At 44.4% G+C, this 22,039-nt stretch overlaps 1 protein-coding gene across 2 annotated transcripts in view; it reads right to left on the bottom strand.

The window, feature by feature from the left end:
• Positions 1-22,031, bottom strand: part of HSD17B6 (hydroxysteroid 17-beta dehydrogenase 6) — a 40,267-nt gene extending 18,236 nt beyond the window's left edge. Inside the window, exons 1-3 of one of the 2 annotated variants that reach the window (XM_054443678.2) lie at positions 21,951-22,031; positions 11,120-11,316; positions 595-921 (exon numbers count right to left, since the gene is read on the bottom strand). In XM_054443678.2, the coding sequence (XP_054299653.1) occupies positions 595-907 (313 nt within the window). In that variant the 5' untranslated portion in view covers positions 908-921; positions 11,120-11,316; positions 21,951-22,031. Of the gene's footprint in view, positions 1-594; positions 927-11,119; positions 11,317-21,950 lie in introns of both variants that reach the window. The other variant, XM_054443677.2, reaches the window with a different exon arrangement.
• Between the last annotated feature and the right edge of the window lie 8 nt (positions 22,032-22,039).

Here is a 22,039-nt window from a genome sequence, read left to right as displayed (position 1 = left end):
GATGATCTGTCACTGTCTCTTATCACCTCCAGATGGGACCGTGTAGATACAGGAAAACAAGCTCAGGGCTCCCACTGATTCTACATTATGGTGAGTTGTATAATTATTTCATTATATATTACGATGTAATAATATAATGAAGTGCACAATAAATGCAATGCACTTGAATCATCCCAAAACCATCCCCACTCCCTGTCCATGGAAAAACTGTCTTCCATAAAACCGGTCTCTGGTGCCAAAAAGGCTGGGGATGGCTGCCCTAAACAATACAATATAATATAACTATTATACAATTGTATTATACAATGGTATATTGTATTATACAATATAATATAACTATTATTTACATATCATTTACAAAGTATTTAGTATTTTATGTAACCCAGGCATGATTTAAAGTATCCATATCTTAAAGGATGTGCATAGGTTATAACCAAATACTGCACTATTTTATATAAGGGATTTGAGCATCCTTGGATTTTAGTATCGACAATCAGTCCTTGAACCAATCCCCAGGAGACACCAAGGAACAACTGTATATATAACCTTAGCATCTTCATGCCTAAGTAAATGAAAGGAGAAAATATTTCATACCTCTGTCCCCCACATGCTCCTTCACCCACTGAGTAGCTGCAGCGATGCTCTCCATCTTGGTAACATCCAGGGTCACCGTCTCCAGCCTGTCAGACATCTGGCCCCTCAGCTGCTCGGCCCCCTTCTCCGTCAGACACGCAGCCAGCACCCTCAAGCCTCGTGCATCCAGCTGTCTGGCCAGCAGGTTCCCAAAGCCCGAGTCACAGCCCGTGATAAAGACATACTTGTCTTGGAGGTGGCTCACCACCTGCCTCTCCCGGTACCAGTGCAGAAGGTAGTACAGGCCCACGAAGGCCGCCAGGTAGAGCCACATAGTGAGGGTGCTTCCTTCTCTTTCAATAGAAAGAAAACATTTTATTCCTTCCTTATTATTTAACCATATATCTATTCAGTGTTTGCCATGTGCCAGGCATTGCACTAGGTGATAGGGACTCTTTATTGATTAATACTTGGTCCTACCCTCAAGGAGCCACAGTCTAGAGAGGGAAGTCAGTGAGGTAAGCAAACAAATCCAATGCGGTGTGAAAGGTGCCATAACAGAAGTATACACACAGTCTACAAAGGAAGATGACCGATAGCCTAGCACAGAGGGAATGATTTTGGTACTACTTCCTACCAAATAGGATAGGTAAGTTCAAAAAGTGGATAAGGATGACAACATTCCAGGCAGTAACAATGTGTACATGAAGGGAGTCGTGAACAGCACAGAACTTCTTGAGACCTATAAACAATTCTGCATGAGTGCAGAGCGGAACATACAGAAGAAGAGACTGGAGATGAGGTAGTGAAGGGCCAAATCATGAAGGGCCTTGTAAGCCACACTACAGAATCTGGATGTTATCCTGTGGACAGAGTATGCTACTAGAAGACATTGAACAGAGTATGCTACTAGAGTCAGGTGGCCAGATTAAGTTTTAGGAAGATTTGTCTCACAGTGGCAGTGGAGGATAGATGAAACAGGTGTGGTGAAGGCAGTGAGATTCATTAGGAGATCCAATAGTTTGGGTGAGTTACTGCAGCCAAAGCAATTTGTAAACCTAGACCAATCAGAAGCATTGTTGAAATGAGTGTTCACAGATGCCTATGTTTCTATATGAAATTCTGGAGCAAAGTCCACCATTTTTTAGTCATCTATACATGTTGGCTGAACTAACGTAATTCATAACAACATAGGTAGAGGTCAAAGATGGGTATGGGCCCACTAGCATCATAAGGCCTATACCACAATGCCTGCATGAGGCTAGTCTATGCAATTCAAACTCCTTAGTTTGACATGAATGTCCCCAGCACTCTGGCTACTTAGGCTTCTCTCTTGCATCCTACTCTTTAGCCATAACAAACAACTTTCAATCCCCTGCAAAGCACAGGCTTTTTATGCCTCTGCACACACTTCTTTCTACTGGAAAGAAGTAGCCCTCATCTACTTGGCAAATAACACTTTTTTTTTTTTTTTTTTTTTTTTTGAGACAGAGTTTCACTCTTTTTGCCCAGGCTGGAGTGCAATGGTGCAATCTCAGCTCACTGCAACCTCCACCTCCTGGGTTCAAGTGATTCTCCTTGCCTCAGCCTCCCGAGTAGCTGGGATTACAGGCGCGTGCCACCAAGCCAGGCTAATTTTGTATTTTTAGTAGGGAGAGAGTTTTTTACCATGTTGGCCAGGCTAGTCGTGAACTCCTGACCTCAGGTGATCCACCCACCTTGGCCTCCCAAAATGCTGGGATTACAGGCATGAGCCACCACACCCAGCCATAACACTCGTCTTTTAAGTCTCAGCCTAATCATCATTTTCATTCAGCAAATATTAATTCAACAACTACTTGAGTCAGACACAGTGTTAGGCACTGATACACAAGAGTGAACAATACATGGTCCATTTTTCATTGAATTCACAGTCTCATTGTGAAGACTGACAACAATGCATTATAACAGAAGTAAAAACAGGTGGCTGCTGGAACACTCAGAAGAGGCTTCTAAGGCAGTCTAGAGAGGTCTGAGAAGCTTCCTAGAGAGAATAAAATATAAGTTGGGATCTACAGGTATATTAGTCCGTTTTCACACAGCTATAAAGATACCACCCGAGACTGGGTAATTTATAAAGAAAAGAGGTTTAATTGATTCACAGTTCCACATGGCTGGGGAGGTCTCAGGAAAATTACAATCATGGTAGAAGGGGAAGCAAACACATGATGGCAGGAAAGCAAAAGCAAGCAAGAGAGGAACTACCAAACACTTATAAAACCATCAGCTCTCATGAGAACTCAACATGGGGGAAACCACCCCCGTGATCCAATCACCTCCCACCAGGTTCCTCCCTAAACACCTAGGAATTACAATTCAAGATATGATTTGGGTAGAGACACAAAGCCAAACCATATCAAAAGGATAATTAAAAAATAATAGCTAGGCCAGGCACACTGGCACATGCCTGTAATCTCAGCATGTTGGGAGGCCGAGGCGGGCAGATCACCTGAGGTCAGGAGTTTGAGACCAGCCTGGTCAACATGGCGAAACCCCATCTCTACAAAAATACAAAAATTAGCCAGGCATGATGGTGGGTGCCTGTAATCCCAGCTACTCTGGAAGCTGAGGCAGGAGAATTGCTTGAACCCGGGAGATGGAGGTTGCAGTGAGCCGAGATCATACCATTGCACTCCAGCCTGGGTGACAGAGCGAGATTCTGCCCATCTCAAAAAAAAAAAAAAAAAATAGCAACCCTTGCCAAGCACTTGCTGTGTATCAGGCTCTGTTCTAAGATGTCACATATATTCACTTTTTGAATTCTCACAAGAACCCTACAAGACAGGTCCCATCATTATTCCTCTGTGTCAGTTCAGATACCAAGACAAAATTAGACATGCAAGAGATTATGGGGGAAACACCCTCAGAGGACAAAGGGGGAAGGCACAGGAATAGGTGGTAATGCAGATCTGACACCTAGGGAAGGAGAGGGGAACAGAAGGAGGAGAAGATAGGAAGAGCTTTAGACTGTAGTAGAGCCCCAGGAAAGTCTCAGCCAGGCCCATGAGCCTGAGCAAAGACTGCTACTGGAGAAGTCCCGCACTGGGCTGAACTGGTCCAGCTCCAGTACTGCCATCCTGCTGGTCATTGGCTGACCAGTGCCCAAGAGGAGCGTGCCTCAGTATAAATACCACAGCAGATCGGAGGGTGCAACAACTGGAGGCTGGACGTCAACCTCGCTCCTCACAGCAGATTCTCTTGAGTGATCTGAGCAATGAACCTCAATGGCTGCCACACTGTTTCATAGGTGAGCACTGAGAGATTACATACAGTACTAGACAGAGGGGACAAAAAATGGTCCAGGCAAGAGACTTTCCTGCCCTCATTTAACCTGCCCCATAGTCTAACAGAATTGACTATACTCTCCTTAGTGTCCCCATTGTGGCCTGGGTTTATCATGATGCCTGCTGCACTTCATTGCACCGCTTTTCCCCATTTTTAGACTATGAGGCCCTTGAGAGCCCAGGTTACATATTAATCTGCACCTGGCCCAGTGAATGGCACATAGCAGATACTTAATAAATGTTAGATAAATTCAGTTATACTAAATAAAAATATCCTGAGAAAAAATTGAGAGGAAAAAAAGCAGTGAGAATGAGCCAGAGAAGTAGGAAAAAGCAAGCTGATGGAAGCCAAGGGAAGGGGGGCTTAATGAGGATCAGCAATGCAACCAGGAGGTCTGCTGAGTAATAGGAGGGCACTGGTGCTCTTCAATCTTCAGTGGGCTGCTGCATGAATTGGAGGGCAGGAAGTGGAGCCGAGTGGAGACTCTTTTTCAAAAGCCTGGTCTCGGAAGGAGAGGAGAGAAAGCAGTAGCGAGAGGGCAACTCAGGATGTAGGCAAGTAAAATGGAAGGAGACAGTGAAGGGGAGAAAACAGTGGAGAGAGGCATCTGTTGCTCCTCCCTCCCCCACCATCTTCTCTTTCTCTCCTTTTCCCCTCTTCCCTCTGTCTCCCTCCTTCCTTCTCTGAAGACCTTTGCCTCTCTTCAATCTGAGAGCTCTGTGTTCTCTAGCCAGCTGCCTCTGTTCTGCCCAACTGGCATTCCCTGGTGCACTACAGTAACAGAGAGAGCTTCATCCTCACTGTTTATTGACTAAAAGGTAATTTTCTGTTGCCAGTCAAAGATGAAAATGTATTTCCCCCATTGGGGAGAAGCTTGGCCCTCACAGTTTCCCCGGGCATTACTGTTCAGCCATCGCATGCCTAGCAGCAAGAAGACCTGCAGAAGATATACGCCTGGCGGAATCCCAAACCCTAGGCCAAACCTGAACGTGCCTCGAATATTTCAAATGTCCAAATACCCAAAGTGGCGTGGCCTGCTTGCTTTTACAAACCATTCATCTGCAAAAGCTGTGCAATTACTTTATGTTTTTGCCTTTGACTCAAATTATTTATACACAGTACTTAAGCTGCTATTTCTTGATTTACCAATTTTTGACATTCTCAATTAACTTCCTGCTATGGTAAATGAGAATTCAGCTTTCTTACATCACATTGTCAGTCTCTTCCTTTCTCATCTACACTATGCTATCTGGTTAATTTTATTTAATGAGTTTTGAGGTTGAGCCTAGAGAACACCTTCATAATCACACATGCATAGGTTAAGAACTTCCACTGTTTATTTCAGGTCTGATCCCCATCTTGGGCTTCATCATTGCTTGAAGCTACTCTCCCACAAAGATCTTGAAAAGCTAGGCCAGGCACGGTGGCTCACGACTGTAATCCCAGCACTTTGGGAAGCTGAGGCAGGCGGATCACCTGAGGTCAGGAGTTCAAGACCAGCCTGGGCAACATGACTAAGCCCCATCTCTACTACAAATACAAAAATTAGCTGAGTGTGGTTGCAGTGCCTGTAGTCCCAGCTACTTGGGAGGTGGAGGCACAAGAATCGCTTAAACCTGGGAGGCGGAGGTTGCAGTAAGCCAAGATCACCACCACTGCACTCCAGCCTAGGTGACAGAGTGAGACTCTGCCTCAAAAAAAAAAAAAAAAACCTTGAAAAGCTGAAACTGCCCTCTCTGCACAGCCCCATCCTATCTTTGGGGCTCTTCCCCTCCCCCCCACTCCCCTCTACCTCTTTCTTCCTTAGCCTCTCTCTATTACTGCAATCCTCTCACAGTTTCATTTGCCTCCTTATTCAGCATAGGTCTCACGGTTGGCCATTTTAGGGGTGCTTCACTAGCACTCCAAAGCCTTTACCATCCATGTTCTCTAGCTGCCAGCTGCCAAGTGGTGCTAGAGAAAGACCAGAAAACAAACTTTTATACAACAAATCAATGTTATCCTATCTCAGCTGCACCACCCCACCCCTGCCGATATAAGGCAAACCTTCTGTTTGCCTCCATTTGACTCCTCCCTTATTATTTCCCAACAACACCTGTTCCAAATCTTTACTAACCTTCAAAATTTCCCAACCTCATGTTTACCTAGCTCTCCTTCCACAGATGGGCATACACATTGCTTCCCTGCCAAAATCCAGATCTGCTCAACCTGGACACTCTAATTCCTACCCACAACATTTTGCCTGTCATCTCAGGGGTTCCAGGGCCCAGTGAGGCTACCTCTGCTCTAAATTTCTCTGTATTGTCTTCTATCCTCTTTCTTCTGCCTTTTGTCCTCCCTAAGACCATCCTAACCTGCCACCCCTTTAATAACCATCCTTTCTCTTCCCCATACAGCCAAAATATTCAAAGGGCAAGCACCGGCCCTCTATTTTCTTGCCACCCACGAGCTCCTTGCACTTCACCTTCCATTCCCATCACTCTCTGGAAACTCTCTCACAGCTCACCAAAGACCTATTAGCAGACAATTCCCAAGGCTTCCTCTCTCTTCTCCTCAGACCTCACTGCAATATTTAGCACTTTCTTTTTTCTTATGATTTTATCTGATTCTTAGATCCTAACCTGGCCTTCAGTGAAGAAGGAGATTGCTTTCAGATCGTGCCATGCTCTCATTGGATTCTGTCTGTGACTCCCTGTCACCCACAGGATAAAGTCAGAACTCTTCAGCTTGACACATGATAATAATAGTGAACAGCTATAGAGAACTTTCCTTGCCAGGCACTGTGTGAAACCATATATATATATATATACAATATATACACACACACACACATATATATATGGTTTCACACGTATATATGTGTGTGTGTGTATATTGTGTATATATGTGTGTGTGTATATTGTATATATAATATATGTGTATAAATATTATATAATATATTATATATGTGTATATATAATATATGTGTATATAATATATATGTGTGTATATATATTATATATATTATATTATAATATATTATATATAATATATATATGTGTGTATATATATGTGTATATATATAATATGTATACACAATAGAGGGTATATGCAACTATTTTGTTTTTGTTTTTGTTTTTGTTTTTTTGAGATGGAGTCTCGCTCTGTCCCCCAAGCTGGAGTGCAGTGGCGCGATCTCGGCTCACTGCAAGCTCTGCCTCCCAGGTTCATGCCATTCTCCTGCCTCAGCCTCCCGAGTAGCTGGGACTACAGGCGCCAGCCACCACGCCCGGCTAATTTTTTTTTTTGTATTTTTTAGTGGAGACGGAGTTTCACCGTGTTAGCCAGGATGGTCTCGATCTCCTGACCTCGTGATCCTCCCGCCTCAGCCTCCCAAAGTGCTGGGATTACAGGCATGAGCCACCGCGCCCAGCGGTATATGCAATTATTATGCCCACTTTTCACATGAGGAAACTGAAGCACAGATTAAGGCAAGAATTAAGTGACTTTTCCAAGGTGAAACAGAGTGAATAGTAGAGACAGGATCAAATCCAGAGTGTTCACCTGCAGAAGCCTTGCATCTAACCACTGCACTATACTGCCTTTCCCTTTCAAGACCAGCCTGGGCAACATGACTAAGCCCTATCTCTACTAAAAATACAAAAATTAGCTGACTTTTCATGGTCAGGCCGTGGCCTACATTTGCCCCTTGGCTCCTGTCTCTCACAGCCAGAAGCCATGGTTTAATCCTTCTGACTACCCAATTTGAAGAACACACTTCTCGGTTCACTTCTGAGATGCTCTACTCCCGTTCTCCTACAGCAGTCACAGACAGCGTCCCTTCCCCTTCACCCCTCCCAGCTCCTCCTCTCCCTTCTATACCCTAAATGCAAGGACTCCTCAATGTCTCTTGATTGGCCTATCACAAAAGCTTTCTCACTAACCCCACAGTGTCACTCTCACTTCCCTTCTCATCCACATAGGGCTGTCTGGTTAATTTCCCTAAAGCGCAGCTCTGCCGATGTCACTCCCTGAATAGCATTCAACCTACTGAAAATCTAAATCTAAAACCTTAGTTGTACAAGGCCCTCCATGATTGGATATTGACCTTTTCTCCCCCTCCTCTTTCTCACACTGCCTATGTTCCATCGAAACCAAAGAGCTTTAATTAAAATGAAGGAAGTATCATTTGCTGAACCTTGGAGGACAGACTGTATTTGACATGCAGAGATTGGGAACCAGGGCATTTCAGGCAAAGGGAATAGTGAGAGCAAAGACCTGGAACATGGAAAGTACAGAGCACTAATAAATGGAGATACCAACAAGACTACTCTGGACGATTCCGACTACCTTTTGTCACACGCGTCCCAGTGAAGAGATCACCAAACAGGCTTTGTGTGAGCAACAAGGCTGTTTATTTCACCTGGGTGCAGGCGGGCTGAGTCCAAAAAGAGAGTCAGCAAAGGGAGATGGGGTGGGGTCGTTTTATAGGATTTGGGTGGGTAGTGGAAAATTACAGTTAAAGGGGGTTTCTCTCTTGCAGGCAGGGGCGGGGGTCACAAGGTGCTCAGTGGTGGAGCTTCTGAGCCAAGAGAAGGAATTTCACAAGGTTAATCACTCAGTTAATGTGGGGCAGGAACAAATCACAGTGGTGGAATGTCATCAGTCAAGGCTATTTTCATTCTTTTGTGGATCTTCAGTTGTTTCAGGCCATCTGGATGTATACATGCAGGTCACAGGGGATATGATGGCTTAGCTTGGGCTCAGAGGCCTGACACCTTTCCTTTTATTTCTTTCCAAGAACCTCTCTGCATGAGCTTCCCTGCCCCAACCCTGATTTTGTGGATAGTATAGAATTATGAGGCTGGGCACAGTGGCTCACACTTGTAATCCCAATACTTTAGAAGGCCGAGGTAGGCGAATTCCTTGAGGAGTTTGAGACCAGCCTGAGCAACATGGCAAAATCCCATCTCTACAAAAAATACAAAAATTAGGCAGTCATGGTGGGGAGTGCCTGTAGTCCCAGCTACTCTGGAGGCTGACACGGTGTGGGGGACGGGTGGGAATCACTTGAGCCTGGGAGGTCGAGGTTGCAGTGAGCCATGATTGCACTACTGCACTCTATCCTGGGCAACAGAGCAAGACCCTGTTTGGAAAAATTAATAAATAGATAATAAGAAAAAAAGGGATTTTTTGTGTGTGTGTTTTTGTTGTTGCTGTTTGTTTTGAGATGGAATCTTGCTCTGTCGCCAGGCTGGAGTGCAGTGGCGTGATCTCAGCTCACTGCAACCTCCACCTCCCAGGTTCCAGCGATCCTCCGGCCTCAGCCTCCTGAGTAGCTGGGACTACAGGCATGCAACACCATGCCCGGCTAATTTTTGTATTTTTTAGTAGAGACAAGGTTTCACCATATTGTCCAGGCTGGTCTCAAACTCCTGACCTCGTGATCCGCCTGCCTCAGCCTCCCAAAGTGCTGGGATTACAGGCGTGAGCCACCGCACCCAGCCTAAAAAAAATTTGCTTAAATAGAATCATGAGGCCAGGCACAGTGGCTCCTGCTTTTAATCCCAGAACTTTGGGAGGCTGAGGCAGGCAGATCACTTGAGGCCAGGAGTTCAAGACCAGCCTGGCCAACATAGCGAAACCTCGTCTCTACTAAAAATACAAAAATTAGCCAGGTGTGATGGCGGGCACCTGTAATCCCAGCTACTCAGGAGGCTGAGGCAGGAGAATAGCTTGAACCTGGGAGGCAGAGGCTGCAATGAGCTGAGATCATGCCACTGCACTCCAACCTGGAAGACAGAGTGAGACTCTGTCTCAAAAGAAAAAAATAAAAAATAGAATCATGAGCATAGACTCTGAGGCCAGATGGCCTGGGTTCAAAATCAGGCTTTGAGATTTACTTGTTCTGCAGCCTTGGGTAAGTGAACTGGCCTCTGTTCCTGTGTGCTTGCGTTCAAAATGGGAAAAAGAAACCTCAGTGATTTATTGAGAGGGTTAAATAAGTTAATGCATGTAAAGCAATACATAATTGTTAGATATTAGTATTATTTTGGGTAGTTGTTGTCTTATTATTGCCATATGAGACCTTTCTCCCTGAGTCCTGTGTCTTCCCCTGAGCTTTCATAGAAGGAAACCGTGCCATGGGAATGTGCATTATCTGGTGCATTACACCACCACTTTTCTACAGTATGCATAACTCCACATATTACAACATCCTTAATCATTTCTATCAGCTCTTTATCACTATTTTGGGCCATGCTCATGCACCTGAACTTTCTTCTGTCTCAAGCGAGGACCTCTCTCTCTGCAACATAATACATGGCAAAGTAAGAAGTAGCCTTTATTCCCTTCTTTGGTTAAAATCTTCAGACCTGGGTTTGTGTATAAACTCCAATCAGTTTAGTCACTGATCCTAAGAGCAAGTCTGTAAACAGCACATGGCTCCCTGAACTGATCCACCATGACATTCTTTTCTTCCCACTTGGGCATACAGGCTAAGTATTCTTCAAGTCAATAATTGTTTTTTCTTTTCTTTTTGACATTCTTTTTTTTTTTCTTTTTTTCTTTCTTTTTTTTTTTTTTTTTTTTTGAGACAGGGTCTCACTCTGTCACGTAGGCTGGAGTGCAGTGGTATAATCACTGTAGCCTCGACCTCCTGGACTCAGGTGATCCTCCCACCTCAGCCTCCCAAGTGGCTGGGACCACAGGTGTGCACCACCACACCTAGCTAACTTTTTGTATTTTTTGTAGAGACAGGGTTTCACCATGTTGCCCACGCTGGTCCCAAACTCCTGAGTTCAAGGGATCCTCACTCCTCAACCTCTCAGAGTTCTGGGATCTTGGCCCAATCACAGAAGGCCCCTTTCTGCTTACCCAAAGTTTCACGAACTTACCCAACAGCTATCAGCATTAACCATGAAAGAGCTTGTTTCCCCCACTGCCGAGAATCCCGTTTTCAGAGCATACCCAGAGTCCCTATTTGTAAGTATGAAATCACTCCCAACTTGTAACCAGTACTCTCCCAAACTTCATGGGAGTAAAGATCAAAAAAGCAGAACAAGCAATCGTGACAAAATTTCTTTCACGAATCAAAGTTGAAGGATCTTTTAAGATGATAAAAAATCATAATAAAAACCTGTCTCCAAACAGACCATATCCCGTATCCCCTGCACACACACATACACACACACAAACACACACACACACACACACACACAACCACCCTTACCCACCTACATACCGGACTTGCTCAGGAAGAGTCCAGTCCTAGAGACTTGAAAGGACTTCTTTGCAGACCAGGCAGCAGTCGGCTTCCTCCTGCCCCAACTGCTGCCCACTCCAACCTCTGCATTGCTCTTATAACACTTCCCTCTTGTGGTAAAAGTCCAGGCTGCTCCACTCCCTCATAGGGTTCTCACCAGCGTCGTCCTTCATCGGCTGCAGAATCAGATGTTATTGCCAAAATGAAAAACAGAAAGAAAGAAAAGAGCTGCCCTGACCAGAGAGAGTCTTGTGTGCTCCTCAGCCCCCATCCTCTAATTTTTTTTTTTTTTTTTTTTTTTTTTTTTGAGACAGAGTCTTGCTCTGTCACCCAGGCTGGAGTGCAGTGGCACGATCTCGGCTCACTGCAACCTCCACCTCCCGGGTTCAAGCAATTCTCCTGCCTCAGCCTCTGGAGTAGCTGGGATTACAGGCGCCTGTAAAAATTTTTGTATTTTTAGTAGAGATGGGGTTTTACCAAGTTGGCCAGGCTGGTCTCAAGCTCCCAGCCTCAAGTGATCCACCCGCCTTGGCTTCCCAAAGTGCTGGGATTACACATGAGCCGACGCACCCAGCCCTCTACTTATTTACTGAGACAGGGTTTCCCCGTCACCCAGGCTGGAGTGCAGTAGCACAATCTGGGCTCACTGCAGCCTCGACCTCCCAGGCCCAAGTGATCCTCCCACCTCAGCCTCCAGAGTAGCTGGGACTAAAGGTGCACGCCACCATGCCCAACTAATTTTTCGGTTTCTTTGTTTGTTTGTTTGTTTTTTGTAGAGATGGGGTTTCACCAGCTTGCCCACGCTGGTCTCAAACTCCTGGGTTCAAACGATCTGCCTGCCTCAGCTTCCTAAAGTGCTAGGATTACAGGTGTGTACCACCGTGCCTGGCTCCATCCTCTAATTTAAATTGGAATATTAGAATGCAAATCCCCTGCTGGAATGGGGTAGGAGGACAGGTTGATTTTAGCAAAGCCCACGTCTTAAGACTGCCAACCTGAGATCAGCTGCTGCAAACTGGGGCTGGCTCAGTCACCTTTCTGAAAGAACTGCAGCTGTTTGGTAGCTTGAGCCCTGGACCTAGGGTTGTGTGTGTGTGTGTGTGTGTGTGTGTGTGTGTGTATATATATATATATATATATTTTTTTTTTTTAAGTAACAGCTTTATTGAGGCATAATTCACATATCATACAATTCACTCTTTTGAAGTGTACAATTCAATGGGTTTTAGTATATTCACAGGATTGTGCAACAATCATCACTATCTAGTTTTGGAACACTTTTATTACCCCAAAAGAACCCCATACTTCTTAGCAGTCACCTCCCATTCTTTCCTCCCACACCCCACTCCTGGCAACCAGTAATCTACTTTCCATGTTTGTGGATTTGCCTATTCTGGACATTTCATATAAATGGAATCACACAATATGTGGCCTTTGTGACTGGCTTCTTCTGTTTAGCATAATGTTTTCAAGGTTCATCTATTTATCAGTACTTCATTTTAATGTCTGAATCATATTCCCTTGTGTGGCTATTCCACATTTTGTTTATGCATTCATCAATTGACAAACATTCGAGTTGTTTCTGCTTTTTTGTGTTATTATGAATAATGCTGAAATGAATATTTACATACAGATTTTTTGTGTGGACATAGGCCTTTAATTCTCTTGGATATATGTACCCTAAGAGTGAAATTGCTGGGTCAAATGATAACTCTATTTTTAACATTTTGAGGAAGTCCCAAACTGTTTTCCAAAGAGGCTGCACCATTTTACAATCTCACCAGCTTCATATGAGGGTTCCAAATTCTCCACATGCTCACCAACACTTATTATCTTTTTTTTTTTTTTTTGAGAGGGAGTCTCACTCTGTCGCCCAGGCTGGAGGGCAGTGGTGTGATCTCAGCTCACTGCAACCTCTGTCTCCTGGGTTCAAGTGATTCTCCTGCCTCAGCCTCCTGAGTAGCTGGGATTACAGGTGCATGCCACCACGCCCGGCTAATTTTTGTATTTTTAGTAGAGACGAGGTTTCGCCATGTTGACCAGGCCGGTCTCAAACTCCTGACCTCAAGTGATCCACTCACCTCGGCCTCCCAAAGTGCTGGGATTACAGGCATGAGCCACCGCGCCTGGCCATATTATCTTTTTTATTTTAGCCATCCTAGTTGGTATGGATTGATATCTCACTGTGGTTTTGATTTGCATTTCCCTAATGACTAATGATGTTGAGCATCCTTTCATGTGCTTATTGGCTATTTGTTTGTCTTCTCTGGTGAAATGCCTATTCAAATCTTTTGCTCATTTTTCGTCTTATATTAAATGTGAGGAGTCACAGTACGACCCCGTAGTAAAATCGTACTTACGGAGAATCACAGCAGTACCTCAAACTCAACACATTCAAAACTAAAATAATGATGATTCACTGCAATCTGGTCCTCCTCCTTATTTTCATGTTATTTCCTATCTGCACACGTATTCAACAAATTTAATAAGTGCTTAAAAGATGCCAGGCAACTCCCTTCCATCCAGTTGCCCAAGTCTGAAACCTGGGAATCATCCTAGACCCCTTCCTCATCCCCCATGTCCAATCAATATTAATTCTACCTCCTTAAGTCATTATGTCCATCCCATCCCTTCCATCTCCACTTTACTGCCTTAGCTCAGGCCATCAGTATTTCTCACCTGGATTCTGGCAACAGTCTGCTAGGATTGCTCCACCTCTGGTTGCTCTCTCCCCTCCTATTTGCCCTCTAGAGGGCTCCAGAGTTTATTTATAAAACACAACTCTGAGGCCGGGGCGGTGGCTCACACCTGTAATCCCAGCACTTTGGAAGGCCGAGGTGGGAAGATCACTTGAGCCCAGGAGTTCGAGACCAGCTTGGCTAACATGGCAAAACCCCGTCTCTACACAAAATACAAAAATTAGCTGGGTGTGGTGGCACATGCCCATAATCCCAGCTACTCGGGAGGCCGAGGTGGGAAGATCACCTGAGCCTGGGAAGATTGAGGCTGCAGTGAGCCATGATCATGCCACTGCACTCCAGCTTGGATGACAGAGACCCTGTCTCAGAAATAAATAAATAAATAAACAAAAAAAACACAACTCTGATTATGTTTCTACTCTGCTTAAAACCCTTCCATGAGCCAGGAATGGTGGCTCACATCTGTAATCCCAGCACTTTGGGAGGCCAAGGCAGGTGAATCAGTTGAGGTCAGGAGTTCGAGACCAGCCTGGCCAACATGGCAAAACCCCACCTCTACTAACAATACAAAAAAATTAGCTGGGAATAGTGGCACATGCCTGTAATTCCAGCTACTAGGGAGGCTGATGCATGAGAATCGCTTGAACCCAAGGGTCATCGCTTGAGCTGAGATGGCGTCACTGCACTCCACCCTGGGTGACAGAGTGACACTCTGAAAAAAAAACAAAAACAAAAAAACCCTTCCATGGCTTCCCATTGTCTTCACACAAATCCAAATTCCTATGAAGGAACAAGGCTTGATGTTGTGCTTTAATGTGAATCTGCCAATCCTTTATTTCAAGCAGTCTACAAGGAGAAAGCTAGAGCCAAAACATGTACAGCCTTATGGCTAACAAGAGAACCTACACAATATTTATATTGGCAGATTGCTTATCTAAAGTCTGGTAGGTTAATTTACAGTTTAGGTTTTAAAAACTCAGTTTCCTACACCAAATGCATCAAATAGATTAAAGAGCAATTGCAATGTGCCAGAACACGTTTTATTGGCTTTGTGATCATCATGTGCTCTGTTAGAGGGAACATTCCTGTGAGATCAATCCAAAACTCTGGCATTTAAATATGACGGCACTCTCTGCTACTTTTCAATAGTTTATGATAACAAGAGACAGAGCTTATCATATTTAAACTGAGATGTGACTTTGGCCCCATTCTCCTTTTGTTTATTATGCTCCTTTGTCAATAGAACATATTTGAAACTGTCCTTATGAACCTTTGAAAATTAATCAGGAAAGAAGGGAGAGAAAGAAATGAAAACAAACCAAGCTTACAACACATTCAGCATTAATCATTAGGTCAGCTGGCTCTCTGACCTGCTTTCTCATGGTTGTTTAGGCATATTGTCCTAGAATCACATAGATCAGATAGTATAGTTCCCCTTAATTGCTCTATTATAGATAACAACTTGAACATTATAAAATGTTGTTTCCATTTGGGATATCCTTTCAGGTCCTGCACACCAGTGAAACTAATGATGTCAGCTGATCTGAAGGACCCCATTGACATCAGCAGTTCTGAAGGATCATACAAGGAGCTGACTCACTGAATGCAGTTTCCACATCCTGACAACTTCATCCCTTTGACCCCAACCACTCAATGACCCCAATTTTCCAGTCCCTCACTCTCCACAATCCCCTTAAAAACCTCAGCCCAGAACTCCTCAGGGAGATGGACTTGAAGATCTCCTCTCATCTCCTTGCTCAGCCACCCTGCAATCATTAAACTCTTTCTCTGCTGCAAACCCTACTGTCTCAGTATATTGGTCTGTTGCTGTGCAACAGGCATACAAACCTGTTGGTCCTGTAACATATTTTCTAATCTTCTCTTCATTTTATTACTGAGGAAAATAACTAACATAGGAGTACTCCAAGTTTTCAAGCAACTTACTTACTTCAACAGGATTTTAACTCCCAAGGCTTCTTGTCAAATATTAATAGGATCAATAGTTTATTTTCATTTTCACCAAATAAAGTAGATGATGAATAATTTTTACTTCCACACTCCTTAACTTGGCAGGCAATGCTCTGACCATGGCTTACCTCTTAGCCCCATCTCTCACTATACCCTCCCTTGAAGTCCGGGCTCTGTCCATATGAAACTATTGGCAGCTTCCCAAAAGTGCCATTTATACTTTTGTGCCTGTGTTCCCTATACCAATCTTATCCATGTCTTAAGAACATGGCAAAACAAATAGACAGTTGGGTTAAAAATGCACCTATAATACTTCATTACAATTTTTTTTTGGGGGGGGACAGGGTCTTGCTCTATCACCAGGCTGGAGTACAGTGGCACAATCACAGCACACTGCAGCCTCGACCTCCTGGGCTCAAGCAATCCACCTCAGCCTCCCTGGGACTACAGGCATGAGCAACCATGCCACACTAATTATTGTATTTTTTGTAGAGATGGGGTTTTTCCATGTTGGCCAGGCTGTCTCAAACTTCTGAGCTCAAGTGATCCACCTGCCTCAGCCTACCAAAATGCTAGGATTACAGACATGAGCCACCATGCCCGGCTCATTCATTACACTTTTTTATTTGTGTCTATTGCCCCTAGTATGCTATAGCTTTCTCAGAAGCAGAAATCATGTCATTAATTATTTTCCCCATGGTTTATCTCAGTGCCCAACACATATGTTCATTAACTATTTGTGGAATAAATGAATGAATTCATGAATGACTGAATTAACCATACCTTTACAGAATAGATCATCCTTTCAGATGCTAAAAACACCCAGAATAACAATAGGACTTAAACTAGACAGACAATCAATGAGGCAAGTGTCGAAGTCTGCAAACAATATGGGTGAGAAACTTGAGGCTGATAGATATACCACAAAAAAAGACTAAAAGGATGGTAGAGCCAGGTAGTGTAAGTACTGAAGGAAAAGCACCTATGTGGATGAAATCACAAAGGGAAACAAACTGAATGGTGATACTGCCTCCCAGTGGCATTTGAGATAAAGGCCTCTATGCCAAAGCAATTTTTTTTTTCTTTTTTTGAGACGGAGTCTCACTCTGTCGCCAGTCTGCAGTACAGTGGTGCCATCTCAGCTCACTGCAACCTCCAACTTCCTGGTTCAAGCAATTCTTCTGCCTCAGCCTCCCGAGTAGCTGGGACTACAGGGACGTGCCACCACACCCGGCTAGTAATTTTTTTGTATTTTTAGTAGAGATGGGGTTTCACTATGCTGGCCAGGCTGGTCTCGAACTCCTGACCTCATGATCCGCCTGTCTCGGCCTCCCAAAGTGCTGGGATTACAGGCATGAGCCACCTGGCCTGGCCCGTTCCTCTTAATATACCCTAGGTGGGCTGATTGCTTGAGCCCAGAAGTTCGAGACCAGCTGGACAACACAGTGAGATCCCATCTCTACAAAAAATTAAAATAACAATAAATTTAAAATTTAACCCTTTTCCCATTTGCCCCAAGAATACTTGCTGGCAGCACTTGTAGCTGCAGCATTTATCCAGAGATAACTTTGCCGTGAAATATCTTGTTTTTATTATTATTTTCACATTGCTCTAGTATTACTGACTTTGGAAACAAAAGACATCATTCTATTAACGGCATTCTATTTTCAGTAGTGGTATTTCCACTTACAAAATACAGTAATTCTGATCACTAAAACTGTCAAATCCTAGAAAATGCTGAATTCCTATGTATGATGTTAACATCGTTCTTGAACAGCTGTTGGCCAAAGATTCATTTGATTAATCCACAATTCTGATTATTCCAATGAATTTAATGTTAGTTCTATTTAGAAATAACTCCAAGAGGCCAGGCGCAGTGGCTCCCACCTGTAATCCCAGCACTTTGGGAGGCTGAGGTGGGCGGATCACCTCAGGTCAGGAGTTCAAGACCAACCTGGCCAACATGGTTGAAACCCTATCTCTACTAAAAATACAAAAATTAGCCGGGCATGTGGGCGGGCACCTGTAATCTCAGCTACTCGGGAGGCTGAGGCAGGAGAATGGCTCGAGCCCGGGAGGCAGAGGGTGCAGTGAGCCGAGATTGCACCACTGCACTCCAGCCTGGGCGACTGAGTGGGACTCTATCTCAAAAGAAAGAAAGAAAGAGGGAGAGAGAAAAAGAGAGAAAGAGAGAAAGAAAGAAAGAGAGAGAGAGAGAGAGAAAGAAAGAAAGAACTTCAAGAACAGTTTTTATATTTTATTTTCACATTGGACATCAGTCAGATTTGTTTTAGCCTCAAAGAGCGTGCTTATGTAAAATTAAATGACTGCTGGCAGCGAGCTGCACTTTTTTTTTCTAAACAGGAAAAGGGTTATTAAAAAAAAAAAAAAAAAAGAGGCTGGGCACGGTGGCTCACACCTGTAATCCCAGCACTTTGGGAGGCCGAGACGGGTGGATCACAAGGTCAGGAGATCGAGACCATCCTGGCTAACACGGTGAAACCCCATCTCTACTAAAAAAATACAAAAAAAATTAGCCGGGCGTGGTGGCGGACACCTGTAATCCCAGCTACTCAGGATGCTGAGGCAGGAGAATGGCGTGAACCCAGAAGCCAAGATCGCGTCACTGCACTCCAGCCTGGGTGACTGAAAAAGACTCCATCTCAAAAAAAAAAAAAAAAAAAGAAAAGAAAAGAAAAAGAAAATAGGGATAATGTTGGCAACTACCACATAGAGTTCTCATGAGGGATAAATTCATAAAATGTACCTGACACCATGGCAAAAGCTATATACAGGCATACATCATTTTATTGTGCTTCACTTTATTATGCTCCATAGATATTGCATTTTTTACACATTGAAGCTTTGTGGCAACCCCACATACAGTGAGTCTATTAGTGCAATTTTTCCAACAGCATGTGTTTGCTTCATGTCTCTACGTCACATTTTGGTAATCCTTGCAATATTTCAAACTTTTTCATTATTATTGTATCTGTTATGGTGATCCGTGATCAGTGATCTTTGAGGTACTATTGTAATTGTTTGGGGGCACAACGAACTGTGCCTATATAAGAAGACAAACTTAACAAATGTTGTGTGTGTTCTGACTGTTCTACCAATAAGGTGTTCTCCTCTCTCTCTCCCTCTCCTCAGGCCTCCCTATTCCCTGAGACACAACAATATTGAAACTAAGCCAATTAACAACCTACAATGACCTCTAAGTATTCAAGTGACGAAAAGAGCCCCACATCTCTCACTTTAAATCAAAAGGTAGAAATGATTAAGCTTAGTGGGAAAGGAATGTTGAAAGCTGAGACAGACCAAAACCTAGGCCCCTTGCACCAAGCAGTTAGCCAAGTTGTAAATACGAAGGAAAAGTTATGTTTTTTTGAGACAGGGTCTCAGTCTGTTGCCCAGGTTGGAGTGCAGTGCCCAAATCTTGGCTCACTGTACCCTCTGCCTCCTGGGCTCAGGTGATCCTTCCACCCCAGCCTCCCAAGTAGCTGGCACCACAGGCCTGCGCCACCACACCTGGCTAATTTTTGTAGTTTTTGTAGAGATGAGGTCTCGCTATGTTGCCCAGGCTGGTCTCAAACTCCTGGACTCAGGCAATCCTCCCACCTTGGCCTCCCAAAGTGCTGGCATTACAGGCGTGAGCCACTGCACTCAGCCTTAAATTTGAGACAGGGTGTTACTTTGTCACCCAGGCTGGAGTGCAATGGCACGATATTGGCTCACTGCAACCTCTGCCTGTCTGACTCAAGTGATCCTCCCACCTCAGCCTCCTGAGCAGCTGAGGCCACAGATGCATGCCGCCACACCCTGTTAATTTTTCTGGGCTTTTTTGTTTGGTTGGTTTGGTTTGGTAGAGACAGGGTTTTGCCATGTTGCCCAAACTGGTCTTGAACTCCCTGACTCAAGCGATCTGCCCACCTTGGCCTCCCAAAGAGCTGGGATTACAGGTGTGAGCTTTCAGGCCTGGCCTGGAAAAGTTCCTTCCTGGAAAAGTTCCTGAAGAAAATCACAAGTGCTACTTTATGGAACACACAAATGATAAGAAGGTGAAACAGCCTTATTGCTGATATGGAGAAACTTTTAGTGGGCTGAATAGAAGATCAAACCAGCCATAACTTCCCTTAAGCCAAAGCCTCACCCACAGCAAGGTTACTCTCTTTCATTATGTGAAAGCTGAGACAGGTGAAAAAGCTGCAGAAGTTTGAAGCCAGCAGAAGCTGGTTCATGAGGTTTAAGGACAGAAGCCATCTCCATAAGATAAAATTGCAAGACAAGGCTAGAGGCAGTGGCTCACACTAGTAATCCCAGCACTTTAGGAGGCCAAAGCAGGTGGATCACTTGAGGCCAGGAGTTTGAGACCAGCCTGGCCATCATAGTGAAACCCTGTCTCTACTAAAAATACAAAAGTTAGCTGGGCGTGGCAGTGCACACCTGTAATCCTAGCTATTTGGGAGGCTGAGGCATGAGAATTGCTTGAGCCTGGGTGACCAAGGTTGCAGTGAGCCATGATTGCACCACTGCATTCCAACCTGGGCGACAGAGCGAGACTCTGTCTCAAAAAAATAAGTAAAATAAAACTATGGTTTTCATGTGACATATAATTCATGTGACTGCCCACTCTAGCCCACAATTGCCATAAGGTATCATTACACAGTAAGAGTGATTGGCAGATCTGCACATCAATAGCAGATGGGTTCCCTTCATACTTGTAAAGCTCTCCATGATTCTGCGAGCTTCCTATAATTCATATTTTCTTATACCTGGGTGTTCTATTTGAGAGACTGAATATATGAACAACAGCCAGACCATATATAAAAACAGAACTTTGACCCACAATCTACAGCAACCTGCTGGGGAAACCAACCCCCTTATCTATAATAAACAGCACAGGAAGCAAGCTTGCTACAAGTCAGACTTGTAGAAAGTCAAACTGCTATCTCTAATGATGATCCTGGAGGCCAAACAACGACCCCTGTAGCAATGGGCCCAAATGCCTTAACTAGTATCCTATAGCTTCCTTAATTTTGTCACAGCTTCCAACGTAGGTCCAACCAAAGAAAGCCAAACATCCACCCCTAAACCAATCACATACCGCATCCTACTACTAGTTAGCCCAGGTACAGCTTCTCCATGCCAACAGCCTCCAATCAAAGAATACCTTGACGGCTTCCCTTTTTTATAAAGCGTTCCTACTCCTCTGCCTGCCTTTGAGTCCTACCAAATGCAAGTGATGATGGCTGACTCCCTTGCTATACTAAGCTCTGAATAAATAGCCTATGCTTTTCTCATTTGGTTGATATTTGTTTATTTCCACATATTGGATCTAGTAATTCATGAAATTCCATGAAGAACTAATTTCCAAAACTTTTTTTTTTTTTTAGACACGGTCTTTCTCTGTTGCCCAGACTGGAGTGCAGTGGCACTATCATGGCTCACAACAGCCTTGACCTCCCAAGCTCAAGAGATTGATTGTCTCCTCCCCCCACTCCCCGTCCCCCACCCTTCAGCCTCTAGGGTAGCTGGGACTACAGGCACATGCAACTACATCTAGCTAGTTGCGTGTGTGTGTGTGTGTGTGTAGACAAAGATCTCACAATGTTGCCCCGACCGGTCTCGAACTCCTGGCCTCAAGCGATCCTCCTGCCTTGGCCTCCCAAAGTGCTGAGGTTACAAGCATGAGCCACCGCGCGGCCTCCAAACGTTTTTAAAATATACTGGTGTTGGCCAGACGTGGTGGCTCACGCCTGTAATCCCAGAACTTTGGGAGGCCGAGGCGGGCGGATCACGAGGTCGGGATATCGAGACCATCCTGGCTAACACGATGAACCCCGTCTCTACTAAAAATAAAAAAATAAAAATATATAAAAAATTAGCCGGGCGTGGTGGCTGGCGTCTGTAGTCCCAGCTACTCGGGAGGCTGAGGCAGGAGAATGGCGTGAACCTGGGAAGCGGAGCTTGCAGTGAGCGGAGATCGCGCCACTGCACTCCCGCCGGGGCAACAGAGCGAGACTCCGTCTCAAAAAAAAAAAAAAGATACTGGTGTTATTTCTAAAACATCCAAAAAGTTCACGTGGAGCATCCTTCTTACTTCATCTTAATAACCTAAATCAATATGCTATAGGTCTCACATTCCCGGAGAAAATCCTCTTCCTGGAATGGCCGCGGCCTTCTGCCCACAAGAGCGGTTGCCCTAGTGCCCCAACGCGTGGGCAGAGCG

Source organism: Pongo pygmaeus, chromosome 10, assembly GCF_028885625.2.
Source record: "Pongo pygmaeus isolate AG05252 chromosome 10, NHGRI_mPonPyg2-v2.0_pri, whole genome shotgun sequence".
Taxonomy (NCBI): Eukaryota; Metazoa; Chordata; class Mammalia; order Primates; family Hominidae; genus Pongo; species Pongo pygmaeus.
Note: the sequence above shows the minus strand (reverse complement) of the source record. Positions and strands in the feature narration are given on the sequence as shown.